This window comes from Strigops habroptila, chromosome 1 (assembly GCF_004027225.2).
Source record: "Strigops habroptila isolate Jane chromosome 1, bStrHab1.2.pri, whole genome shotgun sequence".
NCBI lineage: Eukaryota > Metazoa > Chordata > Aves > Psittaciformes > Psittacidae > Strigops > Strigops habroptila.
This window is the reverse complement of record NC_044277.2, coordinates 143,123,033-143,138,982: the sequence shown is the minus strand read 5'-3', so window position 1 is coordinate 143,138,982 and position 15,950 is coordinate 143,123,033. Positions and strand designations below refer to the sequence as shown.

Genomic DNA, 15,950 nt, shown 5'->3' with positions numbered 1-15,950 from the left:
ACTGTGTTTGTGCTGCCATTCTGAGATAATGGCTAAGAATGGCAGTCAATCAGAGGCATATGCCACTCGTGGTATCCAGAAATCCCACAAGTTTGAGAAAACAGCACATATTCACTTACGTTTATTTTCATAAAGGCGTCTTAAACCTTGGTGTGATTTGGGTTATCTCACTCTTTTGAGCCAAAGCATTTTGCAAGTTGGGCCGCCTTTTTGTTGAGAACTGTAATGAGAACAGTAAACCACAGCTAATCTGCCACAACAGAAGTGAATTTGCACCCATGAGTTGGGTTTCTCCTTAGCTGTCTTGTCATGAGCCCGACAGTGGTGCTGTGTTTATCCCATACATAGCAGTAGGAGCGCTCTTGATTTACAACTAGGAATCTCGTAGAGGTTCCCAGTGGTTATTGCTTCCAGTGCAAAAGTGCCTCAGCTGTGAACATCACATCTCAGGAGGGCACATTTAAACAGGAGGCCAGTGTCCACAGAGCAACAAGTGGAGGGGAAAGTGAAAGAACATGAAATAGACCTTTAAAATACCTCTGGTGGCCAGGGAGGAGGAGACGGCTGCCTGGAGAAAACTAGTCAGAAGGAGACAACTGCTCTGTAGCAACTGCAGCAGATGCAAGATGAGGACTTTCTCTGTCTGGGTGTATATTAAAAGGAGCACAGCCAGGAGCACGAGGACAGTGATTATCCCCCTTTACTCAGTATTCATGAGGCCACATCTGGAATATTGTTTTGCCCCCTCAAAACCATCAGTAACCTGCAGCTTGATCAGCAGAAAGCCCTCAGGATGGTCAGTGCTGGAGCAGTTGCTCTGTGCAGGGAGGCTGAGCAATGAATGGGGCTTGTTCATCCTGGAGAAGACACAGCTTCACAGGGACCTAAGAGCACCCCCCAGTACCTTCTGGAAGTTACTAAGAAGAAAGAGCTGGGCTTTTTACAGGAGTGCAGGGAGGGAGGGATGAAGGACGACAGACAAATGGGAAAGAGCAGGGGTGGCTGCTAGAGGAATGCTAACTCCTGGCTCCATCTCTCTGCTAGGCTGTCAGTGAAGAGTGTGGGAAGGTAAGAGAGCAACTTGAGGAGCAGAAGCGACAACAGCATGCTGCAGAGGAAGAGATTGCAGAGTTACAAGTAGGTCCTTGATCTGATTAAAAGACAGAGATGTTTGTGTCAGCAGGCATTCTCGTTACATCTGAGAAGGCAGCAGCATTTCTGGTGACTGGATGTAAGGCTGGGAATGCCCCTGAATAAATACAGGCGCTGCAGACAAAATACTTGGCAGCTGAAAGTTAGCCACTGAAACACAGGCTATGAAAAGCACAACAGCACTTAGGATTTGTCCTGCTGTGAAAGCTAGTTAGGGTTTCTGTAAAACCTGGCTATGTGTACACTTCTAAATGGGAGTGCAGGTTTAAAAGGTGTCTGTCTTAGGCCCTGCTTGCCCACTGCACACATCCACGTGTGTGGATCCAACTGTTTGCAGGCTGCAAAGCACACTGAATCAGAGAATTAATCTGGCTGAGAATCCAGCTGGGAAGAAAACATGATTTTTGCAATGCATTTATCAAACAGTTGAGTTAGGAGTGTTGTACTGAGGTGTAAGGACTCCAGACATAAGACAGTTAAGGTTATTGAACCTGGCCCTGCCTGCTAGCAGAAATATGTACACCTTTAGATGCAGCCAGGTATGTTCCCTGAGGACTCCAAGTGTGGCAGGCTCCTCTGGAGAGGCTAGCTGTGAAGGAAGTTTTTGTTTCCATTATACTACATGTTCCATATAGCTTTAATAATCTTAGAATCACAGAATGGTTTGGGTTGGAAAGGACCTTAAGATCATCCAGTCCCTGCCGCGGGCAGGGACACCTTCCACTAGACCAGGTTGCTCCAAGCCCCTGTGTCCAACCTGGCCTTGAACACTGCCACGGATGGAGCATTTACCACTTCCTTGGGCAATAAACATTTTCCTAATATATTATTCTTTCTTTTGAAACTTTTAGGTGGTGAAAAAACTTAGAGGGCATATGCTTTTGCCGTTATCTTTGAGAGATTTTCCTTGATAAGGAGGCAAAAGCTCAACTGATATGGATTAATAAGAATTAGAGAATTAATACTGTCTTACTTTAGAGTCTGTTCCTTATTCGGTGTGACAGAAGTAATCAATCACTAGTACACAACTAATTAGCATCTGCTTATACAAGAATATCTTAATTGGTGATTTGGCTTTAACTGATTCTTTTAAAGCATTGTTTAGGTGTCTTGGTAATTGTCCTATACTTGGTAAAGTGTTGTTTTTCTATGTAAGGAAATACAGTCATTTATTTCACTAGGCTGCAAACACAAGTTTGTCTAGAAAGCTGGATGAAGCAAGAGAGCTGCTGTCTGAATCAGAATCTGCTCGGCTGCAGAAAGAAGAGGAGGTGACATCTCTGAGAGAACTCTTGGCAAGGTGGGAGTTTGGGTTCTTTACACCATTAGTTGTAAGCCAGATCAGGGGCCAATAACCAAAGCATCTTGAAAATGGCTGTGGGTTATGAAGTAGCGTATGCCACAGGGTTTATATAGGGCAAATAGTGCCCGGGCACTGATGGAAAACATCAGACTGACACTTCAGATGAGAAATGTGTAAATTGCACAGCACACATAAATGCAAGGTTTGGGTTTTATTGTATTGTTAATTTAGCTAGTGACATAAATTCATTGTATGACTTCCTTTATGAAACTGAAAGACTTTTTACAACCCCTTTTTACCTTACAGCTTAGTCTCAAAACTAAAGCATCAATATTGGCTCTTTGTTCTTCATAAGGAATGGAAAATTTGTGCTTTTTAACAGGTTTTTTCTCTCCTCTCCATAATATTTCAGGGAATCAGTAAGAGTTATTTGAACGGGACCACATCCTGCGTGTCTTTGTCATGTCTTATCAGTTCAAAGTATCTTAACACAGGTCTGTAATGTAAGCCTGTGTGGTGTGGACTATTTGACAGTCCAAAATAGATCTTCGTGAGGCATGGGCTCACACAGAATTTGGATTAACCAAAGCCTATATATTTGTACATTTTTGTGCTGATATCATCTGTCTTTGTGGGAAGACCGATGATTCTTGATCTGTACTGAAGGTTGTCAGTGCAAAATCTAACTCATCAAAACATTTGAATACAGTTGAATTGGCTGAGTGGGTTCAGAGCAGCTCAACCCTTTGTGTTGTGTTGCTGTAGCATTTTCGATCCATTGCTGGGACTCACAGGACTGAAATTGCCATATTGTTAACTGAAAACTCACATTCTTAGAAGCTTCCTGGGAAAATTTCCTTCCACTGACTGTGCAGTGAACTCAGTTGTCTTAGCCTTTAGCTTTTGAATTGCGTCAGTGTTAGAAGAATATAGTGAGAAACTGGTTTCCTTTTGTTTTGTGAATGTGAAGCTCAGTTTGCAGCTGCTGCTCATCTTAGCTTCCAAGAACACCAATTTTATTCCCAGTGTGGTAGCCATCATAAGCTTTGCTATAAGCAGGGCATCCAAGAAATTGCTGGTTGCTGACTGTGTTCACTGGATAACAGATCTGTGTACACTTTCAGAGATGCAGAAAACTGGAGAGATTCTGAGGGTGGAGGACCCCTTTCTTCCGTGGGGAAGACTTGAATGTGCATGAGCTAAAAATGGTTCTTAATTGCCTTTGTATTTGATCAGCATCCAAAAAGAAGCTGAAGAAGCAAAAGAGAAGGTCCTGGATTACAGTGAGAAGCTCAGCAAGGTGGCAGCAGACAAAGACAGCAGCGACCAGAAGTTATTTGCTGAACTGGATGATCTGACAAGAACAAAACAGTTCCTTGAAGAACGTTTGATAGAACTTATCAGGTTGGCATTAAAATAAAGAGCAAGCAGCAATTAAAATCCTAGCTTAGGATGTTAAAGGTGGTTCAGTCTTGTATTCCTGATTGATTGGAAGATATAGGTAGTGGCCAAGTTCATCAGTAGTTGAACCTTTGCATTTCCATAATGCAATCAAAAATATAACACCCACTATTATTTCCTCCTTAATTTGCTGTCTGTTTTGCAAAAATATGTAGTTCTCTGCATGGCATATATTTTTCTCCCCTCCTTCCTAAGAGCTTTGGTAGGTTTCTTGATCTGTCTTTATTTCTGAAAGCTCCTCAGAAGTTTCAGCAAAGCAATTTTTACTTTGAAGCTTTCACCAGCATTCAAGTTGAGGTTGGTTAACAGTAAACCAGCACTAATAATTTCTATGTGTTTTTCTCTCTTTTAACTGTGTCTCTGCAGAGATAAGGATGCTCTGTGGCAAAAATCAGATGCTCTGGAGTTCCAGCAGAAGCTTAGTGCAGAGCAAAGGTGGCAGGGGGACACAGAGGTTAACCACTGCCTGGACTGCCAGAAAGAGTTCTCATGGATGGTGCGCCGACACCACTGCAGGTCAGTTTGTTGAACTCCATTACACTGCTCAAAAGTAAAATCCAATTTAAATGTTTATATGGATGAAGTACTTCTTAATGTTCACAGTTCATTGGTGAAAATCATTGATACAGGACGTTGTAGAGGCTGAAAGCACACATGAGCTCACAAGGGGAAAAGAGAGATTAATGGAAAGGTCTCTTGGCGTGTATTAAGGCAAAGATCTGGATGCAACTCAGTTTTTCATTTCTGGAAACAAAGATAATCACACCCTCCATAGTGTGTTTCTGGGTTTTAATGTATTATGCACTGCTCTGTGCATGCTGTAAACAATAATCACTAAAATGGTTTTTCTGTTGTGATAGAAGTGTTCCAGAACAAAGGCAACATGCTGTGCAATTACAAATTTGGTTCCTTACACTAGATGTGTTCAGGGATATTTACTGGTTGCAGAGTAACCTTTAAAAAAACCTTAATATTAAATTACTTCCTATGCAGTTAGCCTGCTTGGAGTTAACTAATAACTAGATCTAGATTTATTCAAATGTATTTAAGTGGATACATTTCAGGGTCTTAGTCATGTTTGGTTTGTCTCTTTACTATTCTTTATCCTTGATTCATCCTGTAAGGTATGTAATACTGGGACTGTTTCAATTGCGTATGAATGTAGGGAACATTCAATGAGGACTAATGAATAGTGAAGTCATTTCCAGTACCAACTTCCAAATTACTACTAAAATCTGCGAAACCTGCTTGTGTTTTCATCTACTAATGGTTTAAATGTTTATGAAAGCCAAAACCACTACGGCTTCAGGAAGAACAGTCATCCCTGCTGGGTGCTTTTCTTCAGGAAAATCTTAACACATTCATTAAGAAGTAGTTGTCAGGTTTAGTACTGAGAGGCTGCAGAGTGGAGAGAGCAGGAGGGGTGAATGTACATTTATGTGTCCAGTGTTGGCTTTTCTTCCCTGGCTGAAGGGGAAAGGGGTGATTAAGTAGAGACATCTAGATGTGTTCTTACAGTCCTTACAATCAAATAGAGCTTGCCTCTGAGTATGAGGTTTGGCCTGTGTAATTTTATTTCCTTCCTTACTGTATATAATATTTATTTGTATTGCATATTGGTGGGTATTTATTTGGCTTATGTCTTTATATTTAAATGTATATTTAATTATTTGTAATTTTTTTTAGTATTTTTAGGGTTTTTTCTGTTTGAAGGCAGTATTAAGGCAGTAAAGTATGAATCTGTCCTGTGTTTGTCAAGAAAATTTGCTTCATCTCAGAAAGCAGCATAGTCTGTATTGAGTTCTGCCATGGATACAGCATTTGGGCTTTTGCAGAGAACAAGACCATCATGACACAGCCCCAACCTCTATCACATAGATGTGTTCCACCTGGATGTGGTACTATTCTAACACCTTTGGTTTTGACTCATTTCTAGAATGTGCGGTCGCATTTTCTGCTACTACTGCTGCAACAACTACATGGTGACAAAGCCTGGTGGAAAAAAGGAGCGTTGCTGCAGAGCTTGCTTTAATAAGCCTAGAGTCATTGTGGGTAGTACAGATGACTCTGGATCCAGTGCCAACCAGGAAGGATCACCAGCTTCACTGGAATCACCCGTGTCACCATCTGAGAGGGCTTTTGGTTAGTTTGTTGTTTGCATGCTCTGGGGAAATAAGCAGAGTTCTTAGACATCTCCAAGAAACCACATGGCCACCCCCTGCACCAAGCCCTACGTGTTCATGGAGTGTTTTCAGGGTGGGACTGGTCCAATTACTGAATTTGATGCATATTGACAGAAATTTGCATGTATATTAAATGAGTGTCAGTCAGCCTGAGGTTTTCAGTTGGTTCTAGTAGTGACCTAATGCTTCCATAAAGGTAGAGGAATGGCTCAGGCTTCCACTGTAAGGGTTTTGCTTGTTTGTTTTCCAGACAACCAGCTAATACTGTTTATGTTTCTTTTCATATCCTTAATGGCACAGTTTCAGGTGAAGCCTCTAAGCCACCAGATGATGCAGCCTTTGACATAATCACTGATGAGGAGCTGTGCCAAGTACAAGAATCTGACTCTCTCCACAGTGAAAGTCAGATGGAGCAAGATTCTCTGGATCAAAGTGTGACAGATCTGTGAGTAAACACTGCTTTGTGGAGAGGGGACTCTTCTGGGTTTTGTTTGGAATGTTGTTTTTTGGGTTACTTTTCAATTCACTGGGGATAGCCAACCTCTGCATAAAGAGAAGACACTTTGTTCCCAGCCATGTGTTTAGTAGACCAGTACAAAATTATTCTGGCCTGTTTGCACAGTCAGCATCAAATCTAGTAAATCCAAACAGCTCCACCTGCTTCACCACAGCACAGAGGAGTAGTCCCACTTCTCCACATCAGGCCAGGTGTCACCATTAAAATCAGCTTGCAGGCCACACTGATCACATTCACACTTCACTTAAAATGGGAGCAAAGTGATAGTCTTTGTCAGACTCACTATTACTTAATAGCAAGCCAAGAAGGAAGTACAGAAAAGATAAAGAAAGATGTGCTCTTTTTATGACAGGCTTTATTGAACTGAATGTGAAATAGCTGGTCTGTGTCTGTAGGATTCCTTACTGCTTTAATGATAACAACTTACAGAAAGCAAGAAGAACAGGAACTGCATAGCTAAATCTGGCACAAGCTTATTCTTTTTTTTCTGAAATGAGAATGAATGCAGTTTTCAGTCATTTTTTTTTACATCTATTTTACATAAATTAGCAATGAAGAGGACCTAAAGCCATCTGAATATCCAGGTACTTGGTTTGCAAAATATGTTGTGGTATTAGAGTTAATATATATCCATATTTAGACAAAATATTGTTCAAATACTTTCAAATATTTTCCAAAATTTCTGTTGTGTAATATATAATCTTTCAAAAACTCCTATATATTTGAGAATCAAAAAAAAAAAGAGAGCATTTTCACCTCAATTCTGGGGTTGTTCTGCTTCTGAGCAGAAAAAGAAGCATGATAAATGAAAATGCTAAGCTGAAAATAGCCATGGAGTAACCAGCCTGCTGCTGAGAAAGCAGACTTTGACCCTTTTGCCCTCAGCAGACTGGTTTCCATCACAAATCACAGTGTCTTGCAGTTTGGGTAGAAGGCAGACTGTGCAGACTGGTTTAGTTAGGGAAAAAAAACCCCAACTCTCAAAATTCTCCATTTTTGTTTTTTGTTAAATAAGTTGTATATAACCTGCTTATTTTGTGTACTGTGGACACTGACAGTATATTCATGTTTCTCATGTGTTAGGCAGACATGAGCAAACTGAGCTTCACAATGCTCTTTTGAAGTGAATATTGCCCTTGTTTTGCCAAGGGATAATTTGTGTGTGAGGGTTTTGTTTCTTTTAAGAAGAAAACCAAGTGTAATGTACTTTGAATTCATGCTATCTGCAGAGGAGATATCAAGTGAGTTAGATGCGGAGACTAGAACCAGGACTAAAGAAATAAGCGTGTGTTACCATTTGTTTCAAATTGTCCCACAAAGTATTGAAGCTGGAGGGAAGGATTGCCACTAGTGATGGAATACCGTTCTTGAAGGGCACCCGTGCAACATCCTACTTGACCATGTAAACTGTTAGAAGCTGTCTGTCTCCCCTTGTTCACAGCTTATGGGCAGGAAAGCCAGGAAATAGTGTTTTAACATCTGCTGCTCTTGGTTCATCAGTTTTACAAGCAGGGGGAAGAGTCCTACTCTGTGCTTGAGACACACTCTGAACACTGGAGAGGAGAATGGCTTGGATGGAGAATTACACTGTGGATGACTTGAGCATCTCAGCATGGCTGAGATTTTCACACTGACCTTTCCTTATTCTGGGTGTGAATGATGTTAAGGGACATTTTCTTTTCTATTTGTGCCCCTTTTGGTTTCTACTGTACTGCTCTTTCCTAAAGATTAGGATTAAACAGTAGTCACTTCATGCTTTCAGGTCTATTAGGTGAATTTGAAGCAACCTGATTGAAATCTGATTGTGAGAAGCTGAGATAAGTTGTGCAGTTGCAGCACATCCTGCTACTTCAAGGCTCATGGGTTCTCTTCTGAAGTGTTATATTTTGAAACTCTTTTATTTCTAAAGCATTCACATTTGCAGATTGTGTTCTAATAAAACAAAGGTCAGGAGGATATTGTATAACACTGGATCAAAGTCTGCAGGGTAAACCAGTGTTCCCATTTTCACATATTGTAGAAATACCATGCCTGCAATAAATGTTGCAGCAGCAGAATCAAGATCAAAGCAGAAGTGTGAAAAAAACCAAAAGTTGTCACTACTCTGCTACGGAAACAAAGATTTTATTCACACCTTTGGTGTGTATTCACACCTTTTTGACGCTCTTGGTAGAAAGCACATCTCAGCCTGTCTGCACTGTGGTTGCTTTGGTTTGGATTCTTGTTTTTTACTGACTCATAACAGTCTTTCCTGACCTAATTACAACTCAACATGGCTGGGCAGGGTGCCAGTGTAGCCAGAAGGGGGAACTGAATGTGGTCTGAAGCATTCTCTGCCCTGCACAGAACCAGCAAGGGAGAGAAGTGGGGACAAGAGCACCTCTTGCTACCCTCCGCTGATAAAAGCAGCCTTGTTGTAGCAGCTTTACTTGCCACACAAGCACAGCACATTCCTTCCTAGTTTTGTTTTTAAGGATGTTGCACCATTTCACTATGGGAGAAACAAGAGAAATTGGGTAGTAAGGAAAGGATTGCCTAAACAGCTGTTTTCTAAGGGGAAAAAGGTGGCATGGGCATCATGCTGCCAGTAAGGGTTAGATACCACTGAGCTGCAGTCATCTGGTAGGAAGGAGTGAGAATAGGGAGAAAAGGAACACTGATTTATTTGTATCTTATAGTATATAAGACCATCCAGTGGAGGGACAGTGACCAACAGTAGATGCCTGAGGAAGAGCATAAGAACAGGACAAGCATGAAGTAATACCTCTTCAAAATGCTTCACCAGCCTGAGACAATCCTTGTCTCAAGGAATTGCTGAACCAGAGCTGTTCTCTTCTTGCTGTAGTGTCTTTTCCATGCGTCAGTTCTTCCTGCTTTTCAGACCCACTTCACTTCACTTTCAAAAGAAAAAGAAAAGAAACAGTCCAGACTGTTTTAATAGATACCAGAGGGTGCATATTCACAAGCTGGGGACCTGGCAAGCTGCAGGAACATCCTTAATGCTGCCACCTGGTGTGAAAAGTCAGGCAAGAATCAATTCTCCTGTCAGGGGGACAAGAGCTCCTGTTAAATCCTGAGGCTGTTTCTTATATTTTCCATATAGGCTACCAGACCTCAGCTTAGACCATTGGACTCAATGGGATATCGTAAAGGAGAAGGAGAATTTGCTTTGTGATTGTAATGCACTTGGGTTTAAGAGACAAAGTAGAAGACTTAGTGTTCCTTTAGCCTATAGTGAGTAGGAATGGTGAATTTATGGATTAGAGCAGCCAAGTGGCAAGCTAACCACCTAGCCACATGCTGGGTTGCAGCAGCAGGAATAAGGAAAATCACATTTTAGAGGAGAACGTGGAAAATGTATTGGTCCTGGGATTTAATTTACATTTCCAGGTCCCAAAAGAAAGGTGAAATAATGGATTAAATAAGGAACTCTAATGGCATTGCCTAATAGATCATGGAGTTAGACACTTCTGGGAAGCCTGTAGTCATGTACAGTGGGATTGAGTGCACCCTCAGCAAGTTTGCCGACGACACCAAGCTGTGTGGTTCAGTTGATACGCTGGAGGGAAGGGATGCCATCCAGAGGGACCTTGACACGCTTGTGAGGTGGGCCGATGCCAACCTTATGAAGTTTAACCAAGCCAAGTGCAAGGTCCTACACCTGGCTCGGGGCAACCCCAGGCACTGCTACAGGCTGGGCAGAGAAGAGATTCAGAGCAGCCCTGCAGAAAAGGACTTGGGGGTATTGGTTGACGACAAGCTTAACATGAGCCGGCAGTGTGTGCTTGCAGCCCAGAAAGCCAACCGCATCCTGGGCTGCATCAAAAGAAGCGTGACCAGCAGGTCGAAGGAGGTGATCCTGCCCCTCTACTCTGCTCTTGTGAGACCCCACTTGGAGTACTGCGTACAGTTCTGGTGTCCTCAACATAAAAAGGACATGGAGCTGTTGGAGCGAGTCCAGAGGAGGGCCACGAGGATGATAAGAGGGCTGGAGCACCTCCCATATGAAGAGAGGCTGAGAAAGTTGGGGCTGTTCATCCTGGAGAAGAGAAGGCTGCGTGGTGACCTCATAGCAGCCTTCCAGTATCTGAAGGGGGTCTACAAGGATGCTGGGGAGGGACTCTTCCTTAGGGACTGTAGTGGTAGGACAAGGGGTAATGGGTTCAAACTTAAACAGGGGAAGTTTAGATTAGATATAAGGAAGAAGTTCTTTACAGTGAGGGTGGTGAAGCACTGGAATGGGTTGCCCAGGGAGGTTGTGGATGCTCCATCCCTGGCGGTGTTCAAGGCCAGGTTGGACAGAGCCTTGAGCCACGTGGTTTAGGGCAAGGTGTCCCTGCCCATGGCAGGGGGGTTGGAACTAGATGATCTTAAGGTCCTTTCCAACCCTTACGATTCTATGATTCTATGTAGTTCTCCTGGTCGGTATAAATTCAAGGCTGCAAAATGAAAGCTGTGTACCTATCATGGTGGAAGGGAGAGTTCTGTGGGTCACAGCATGAAGTCTGCTGCTGTTCCTACTGTGCAAACAAAATATATGTATAGGTTTACAAGCTATAGTTTATAGGGGGTTTTGTCAGAAACAGTTTTCTTATCTAGTTGTATAAAAAGAGTAAACAAATTATTTGTATCACTATTTGCATAGGTGTTGTATTAACCTTTAGGAACCAGTATGTAGTACGTCATTCCTACATTTCAGTGGACAGACCGTGCTTGGTTCTTGCTCGGGTTTGGGCATTTAGTGAGAGGTTTGAGTCTTTCCTGCAGGTCACAGCTGTCTCCTTAGGCTATTAACAGTCTTGGTATGACTGTTAATATGACTCTTGACAGGCTGAGAACATTGGGGCTGTTCAGCCTGGAGAAGAGAAGCTGCGTGGAGACCTCAGAGCAGCTTCCAGTGTCTGAAGGGGGCTACAGGGCTGCTGGAGAGGGACTCTTCATGTGGAACTGTAGCGATAGGACAAGGGGTGATTGGTTCAAACTGAAACAGGGGAAGTTCAGGTTAGATCTAAGGCAGAAGTTCTTCCCTGTGAGGGTGCTGAGGTGCTGGCACAGGGTGCCCAGAGAAGCTGTGGCTGCCCCATCCCTGGCAGTGTTCAAGGCCAGGTTGGACACAGGGGCTTGGAGCAACCTGGTCTAGTGTGAGGTGTCCCTGCCCATGGCAGGGGGTTGGAACTGGATGATCTTAAGGTCCTTTCCAGCCTAAACCATTCCGTAAATCTATGGGCTGACGGTGCCTGGAGATGTTTTCTCCTGCTCTTCTACTCAGCAGTGCTGCTTATAGAGCAAGGTGCCATAGGATTTAAAAGAAAATGCTAACCTGTGCATTAGTTTTGAGAATTGGTCTACAGAATGTGCGGCAATTATGCCCTTGCTACATGATTGATGGTTCAGAAGCACATATGCTACATGTGATTACACATTTTATTAGGTACCACTGATTTTTGGTAGGAACCAACCAGTTGGTTCCCTCTGTGTAAGAATCTTTTGCTTTTTTCTTGGAATGACAGCCTAATTGTTTCAGTTGATCAACCTACTGAGGTGCAGAGAAGCAAAGTAAGTACCAGTTAGAAAAGCTCTTACTTGGAAGCTACCAGCATTTGTTTACTGACTCTCAAGCTCTCTGTGTGTCCCAGCCCTGTAATTCATAGCTGGTGCTACTCCGGTGTTCACCCAGAGCATGCACCCTTTTGGAGGTAAGGAGTGGATGGCAGATTCTTCCATATACTTCCTCTGCTTTCCTGGACACATCACGGTGGGGAGGAGGCATCCTGCTTTGTCATCCTGTAACAGCTTGTTTGATGTATTTGTGTTTGAATCACCCAGTATTTCTTCTATGAAAAGAAGATACATGGTAGTGATTCTACAGCAATAAGATATGTTTGGGGCACCATTGCCAGAGTAAGGAACTGGGTAATATGTCTGTAAAACACCTCACAGATTAAATCCAGGGCAAACGTCATATCCCTGTGGAAGCTTTGTTTAAAAGACAAATCTTGCTTGTGCCTGCCCTCCATCAAGATTTCCACCTGCCAGGGAATCTTTAAAACCTGGCAGCATCTCAGATTATCTTCAGACTGTAGAAGAGATGTTCTGGATGTATGTGCTCCTAGCTGATGGAACGAGGATCAGAACAGACTTCCATTTGTGCACAACTGGTAGCAGAATGGGGCTGCAGTTTTGCCCAGTTTTGTCACTAGAATGCACAAAATAAGGATTCTAGAATTTGGCATCATGACTATCAGAACGTTTCTATTTTAGGAAGGCGTCAGCATGCAGATGGTATTTGACCACATATTACTCAGAGAATCATGTCTTTCCTCTTTTATCTTGTCCTAGGAACAGCACGTGCAATTCTTCAACCTTTGATGAATCGGAAGAGTGGCAAGTTGCTCAAGATGCTGAGATATGCTTGTTGAAGTCAGGAGAAATCATGTAAGCAGAACAGTTTCATTATTACCAGCCTGAAAGAATAGACTGAGCTCAAGATCAGCTGTTTGAGCGCAAGTTGCAGACTCCTGGGAGAGCTGATCACTTGTGTCCCACAGTAGAATTTGGTCTGAGGAGGAAGAGCAGAGAGTATAGCTCAGCTACACAGAGCAGCAGCAATGAGCCGGGTCCTCTCTCTCCAGCCCTGCAAAACTTTAGTGTAAATAGGGAACAAGAAGGAAAGATTTGGGTCCACAGCACATCGGAAAACCTTCTTTCCTATTCTTATTGAAGGAGGTGCAGTGAACAGGAAGGGGGCTTAGAGAAGAAGGCCATGTATTTCTTGTAGTCTCTGAAAGAAACTTCCAGGGCAAGTCAGGGAATGCATTATGAGTTAGACCTTTTTCACAGGGAGGAAATTCATGGCCTTTTGGAGCATGTATCTATTATTTATTGGTGGCCTCACAGAAACTGCTTTGCCTAGCATAGCATAATATGTTCAGCATAAAATGTTCAGCTGAACCTCTGTGAACTGTGTGCACACAATTCTCTGCTGTATCCTGCTCTGAAATTAATAATTGTGTGTGGTAGTGATACAGCATGTCACTTGCACAGCCAAAAAGGGAATCTATCCTATGTAAATGCCTGGGACATGGAGAAATTCCCCTTTGCTCACTATCCCCTTAGGCCTCGCTTTGAAATTTTGGCTTAGTTATGGGGAAGGTTTTAAACTTTAGTCTGCAGGGAGGTATTAGTCCACGTTTCAACCTTGTTGCTGCTGTTTGCAGAACCAGTAACTAAAATCATAGCTGGGTTGTAGGGCAAAACCAAGAGTTTATTAAAATCAAAGATCACCTGAGACACCCCAGTGGTTACTTCAGCTAAAAGGAGAAAGTAGCAAGGTAGGCAAAACCTAATATGAAGTTTCCTCTCTTGCTAGAGTACAATAGTTATCAGAAAAAATCAGTTGTCATCCTTAAGCACTGTGTAGCCACAGCTGGACACTGAGCTCTTCCTTCTCTAGAACAGCAAATCATCATGGTGACTGTATAATATCCGCTGATAAATGTGTTGATTTTTTGATAACAGATCACAGTACTTTGTTTGCTGTGAGCTCATTGATTCGGAAAGCATTTAGTTGGCCTAAAGAGTGATATGTTAGATTAGTTTTACTTAGGGTAATATAGAGGAGATCCACAGCTCTTAGAAATTACAGGTCTCCCCGGAAGAAAGCAAGCAGTGTTCTCCTGTTTAAGGGCCTCACTGTTTGCAGTTTGAAATAAATATCAGAATGAGGTAGGCTAATACAATGCTTCAGGACTTGGGATCATCTAGGTGATAAGAACCTCCTTTTTCATTGTACTTTGGCTCGGCTTTTATGCAGCTTACTTGGGTAAAACAGCTGTAGCATTAAGTGCTGTGGAGGCTCTAGACACAGCTGCTGTTCACATTGCATCCATCTGTCCCATCTGTACTCCTGATCCCTACTTCCTGTACAAATAGTATCTGGAAAGGTGAACAAATTAAGTGACTATTTTTTGTTTCAATTTTTGTTTAAAAAGAACAGTAGAGGGCAGCAGACCCTTTTTGTCGTAGTAACTCTATAAAGCTTTATTCAAGCACTACATTTTTCTAGTCAAAATGAACTAAATAAATGAATAATATCCACATTTGCCAGAGCAGTGAAAGTGCTTGATATCAGTCATCTATTCTGTACCTCTTGCCTTCATCCCAGGCTGAATTTTCCTGCATCTTGTGACCATGTCCCAAAGTTTCTGTGGAGTCTGCCTCAAATAGATGGAAAATAAAAGGCAATGATTATTGTTTCTATATGAATAATTAGATTGGGTGTCTTCAAGTAATTGTATTTTTCTCCTTCACAGGATCAAATTACCCCTTACAGTGGAAGAGATCTTAAATTTTGGGGAAAGCAACAGAGAGCTGTTCATTAAATCCAGCACCTACAGTATCATTCCCATCACTGTTACAGAGACGGGACTAACAATCAGCTGGTTCTTTTCATCAGACCCTAAAAGCATATCCTTCAGCGTTGTCTACCAAGAATCAGAAGACACACCACTGGAGCAGTGCAAAGTAAGGCCTTTGTTTCTTTATTACAGGAGGTTGTAGTACACTACAGTCAGCCACCAGAGGAATCAGCAAGTATATCCAGGAGGTCTCCACAAGGGTGCCAGTTGCTATTGCATTAAGGACTTGTTTCTGCAATTAAGCTACAGTTCTGCTGAAGGCAGAGCTACATCTTCACGTTGCCTGCAAATGCTGAGTTAAAAAGCACTGTAGCTTCTGTTAGTCACATCTAAAATTCGCCTTGTTATTAAGCAAAAGTAAAAAGTCCAAGCCTCCAAAATTCTTCTTTTTTCCCCTCTCTCTGCACTTAAGCAGAGGCCAAAAGGAGACAGATGAAGCAGTGAAGCACATACTTAAGTGTCTTGATGATGTGCAGAATCGCTTTGCCATTGCGCAAAGTACCAGTTTTTATATGTGCTGTCTGTATTTCCTAAGGATTATGGATTAAGTGAATCGATGTTATTCAGCTAATTGCAAAGTTTTAATGAAGACAGGGCAGCTGTTGGTTTAGCCCACTGTGGTAAGGGGGGACCCCACTTAGAGCACTGTGTGCAGTTCCGGTGTCCTCAACATAAGAAGGACATGGAGCTGTTGGAGCAAGTCCAGAGGAGGCCACGAGGATGATCAGGGGCTGGAGCACCTCCCGTATGAAGACAGGCTGAGAACACTGGGGCGGTTCAGCCTGGAGAAGAGAAGCTGCGTGGAGACCTCAGAGCAGCTTCCAGTGTCTGAAGGGGGCTACAAGGCTGCTGGAGAGGGACTCTTCATCAGGGACTGTAGTGATAGGACAAGGGGTGATGGGTTCAAACTGCAACAG

General features: G+C 42.6%; 1 protein-coding gene across 3 annotated transcripts in view; it reads left to right on the top strand.

The window, feature by feature from the left end:
• The window catches only part of FYCO1 (FYVE and coiled-coil domain autophagy adaptor 1), a 44,446-nt gene that overhangs the window by 23,102 nt on the left and 5,394 nt on the right, over positions 1 to 15,950 (top strand). Inside the window, exons 9-16 of one of the 3 annotated variants that reach the window (XM_030512919.1) lie at positions 1,045 to 1,137; positions 2,334 to 2,452; positions 3,692 to 3,859; positions 4,283 to 4,432; positions 5,853 to 6,058; positions 6,400 to 6,544; positions 12,956 to 13,051; positions 14,929 to 15,139. In XM_030512919.1, the coding sequence (XP_030368779.1) occupies positions 1,045 to 1,137; positions 2,334 to 2,452; positions 3,692 to 3,859; positions 4,283 to 4,432; positions 5,853 to 6,058; positions 6,400 to 6,544; positions 12,956 to 13,051; positions 14,929 to 15,139 (1,188 nt within the window). Of the gene's footprint in view, positions 1 to 1,044; positions 1,138 to 2,333; positions 2,453 to 3,691; positions 3,860 to 4,282; positions 4,433 to 5,852; positions 6,059 to 6,399; positions 6,545 to 12,955; positions 13,052 to 14,928; positions 15,140 to 15,950 lie in introns of those variants that run through there. The other 2 variants (XM_030512928.1, XM_030512936.1) reach the window with 2 other exon arrangements.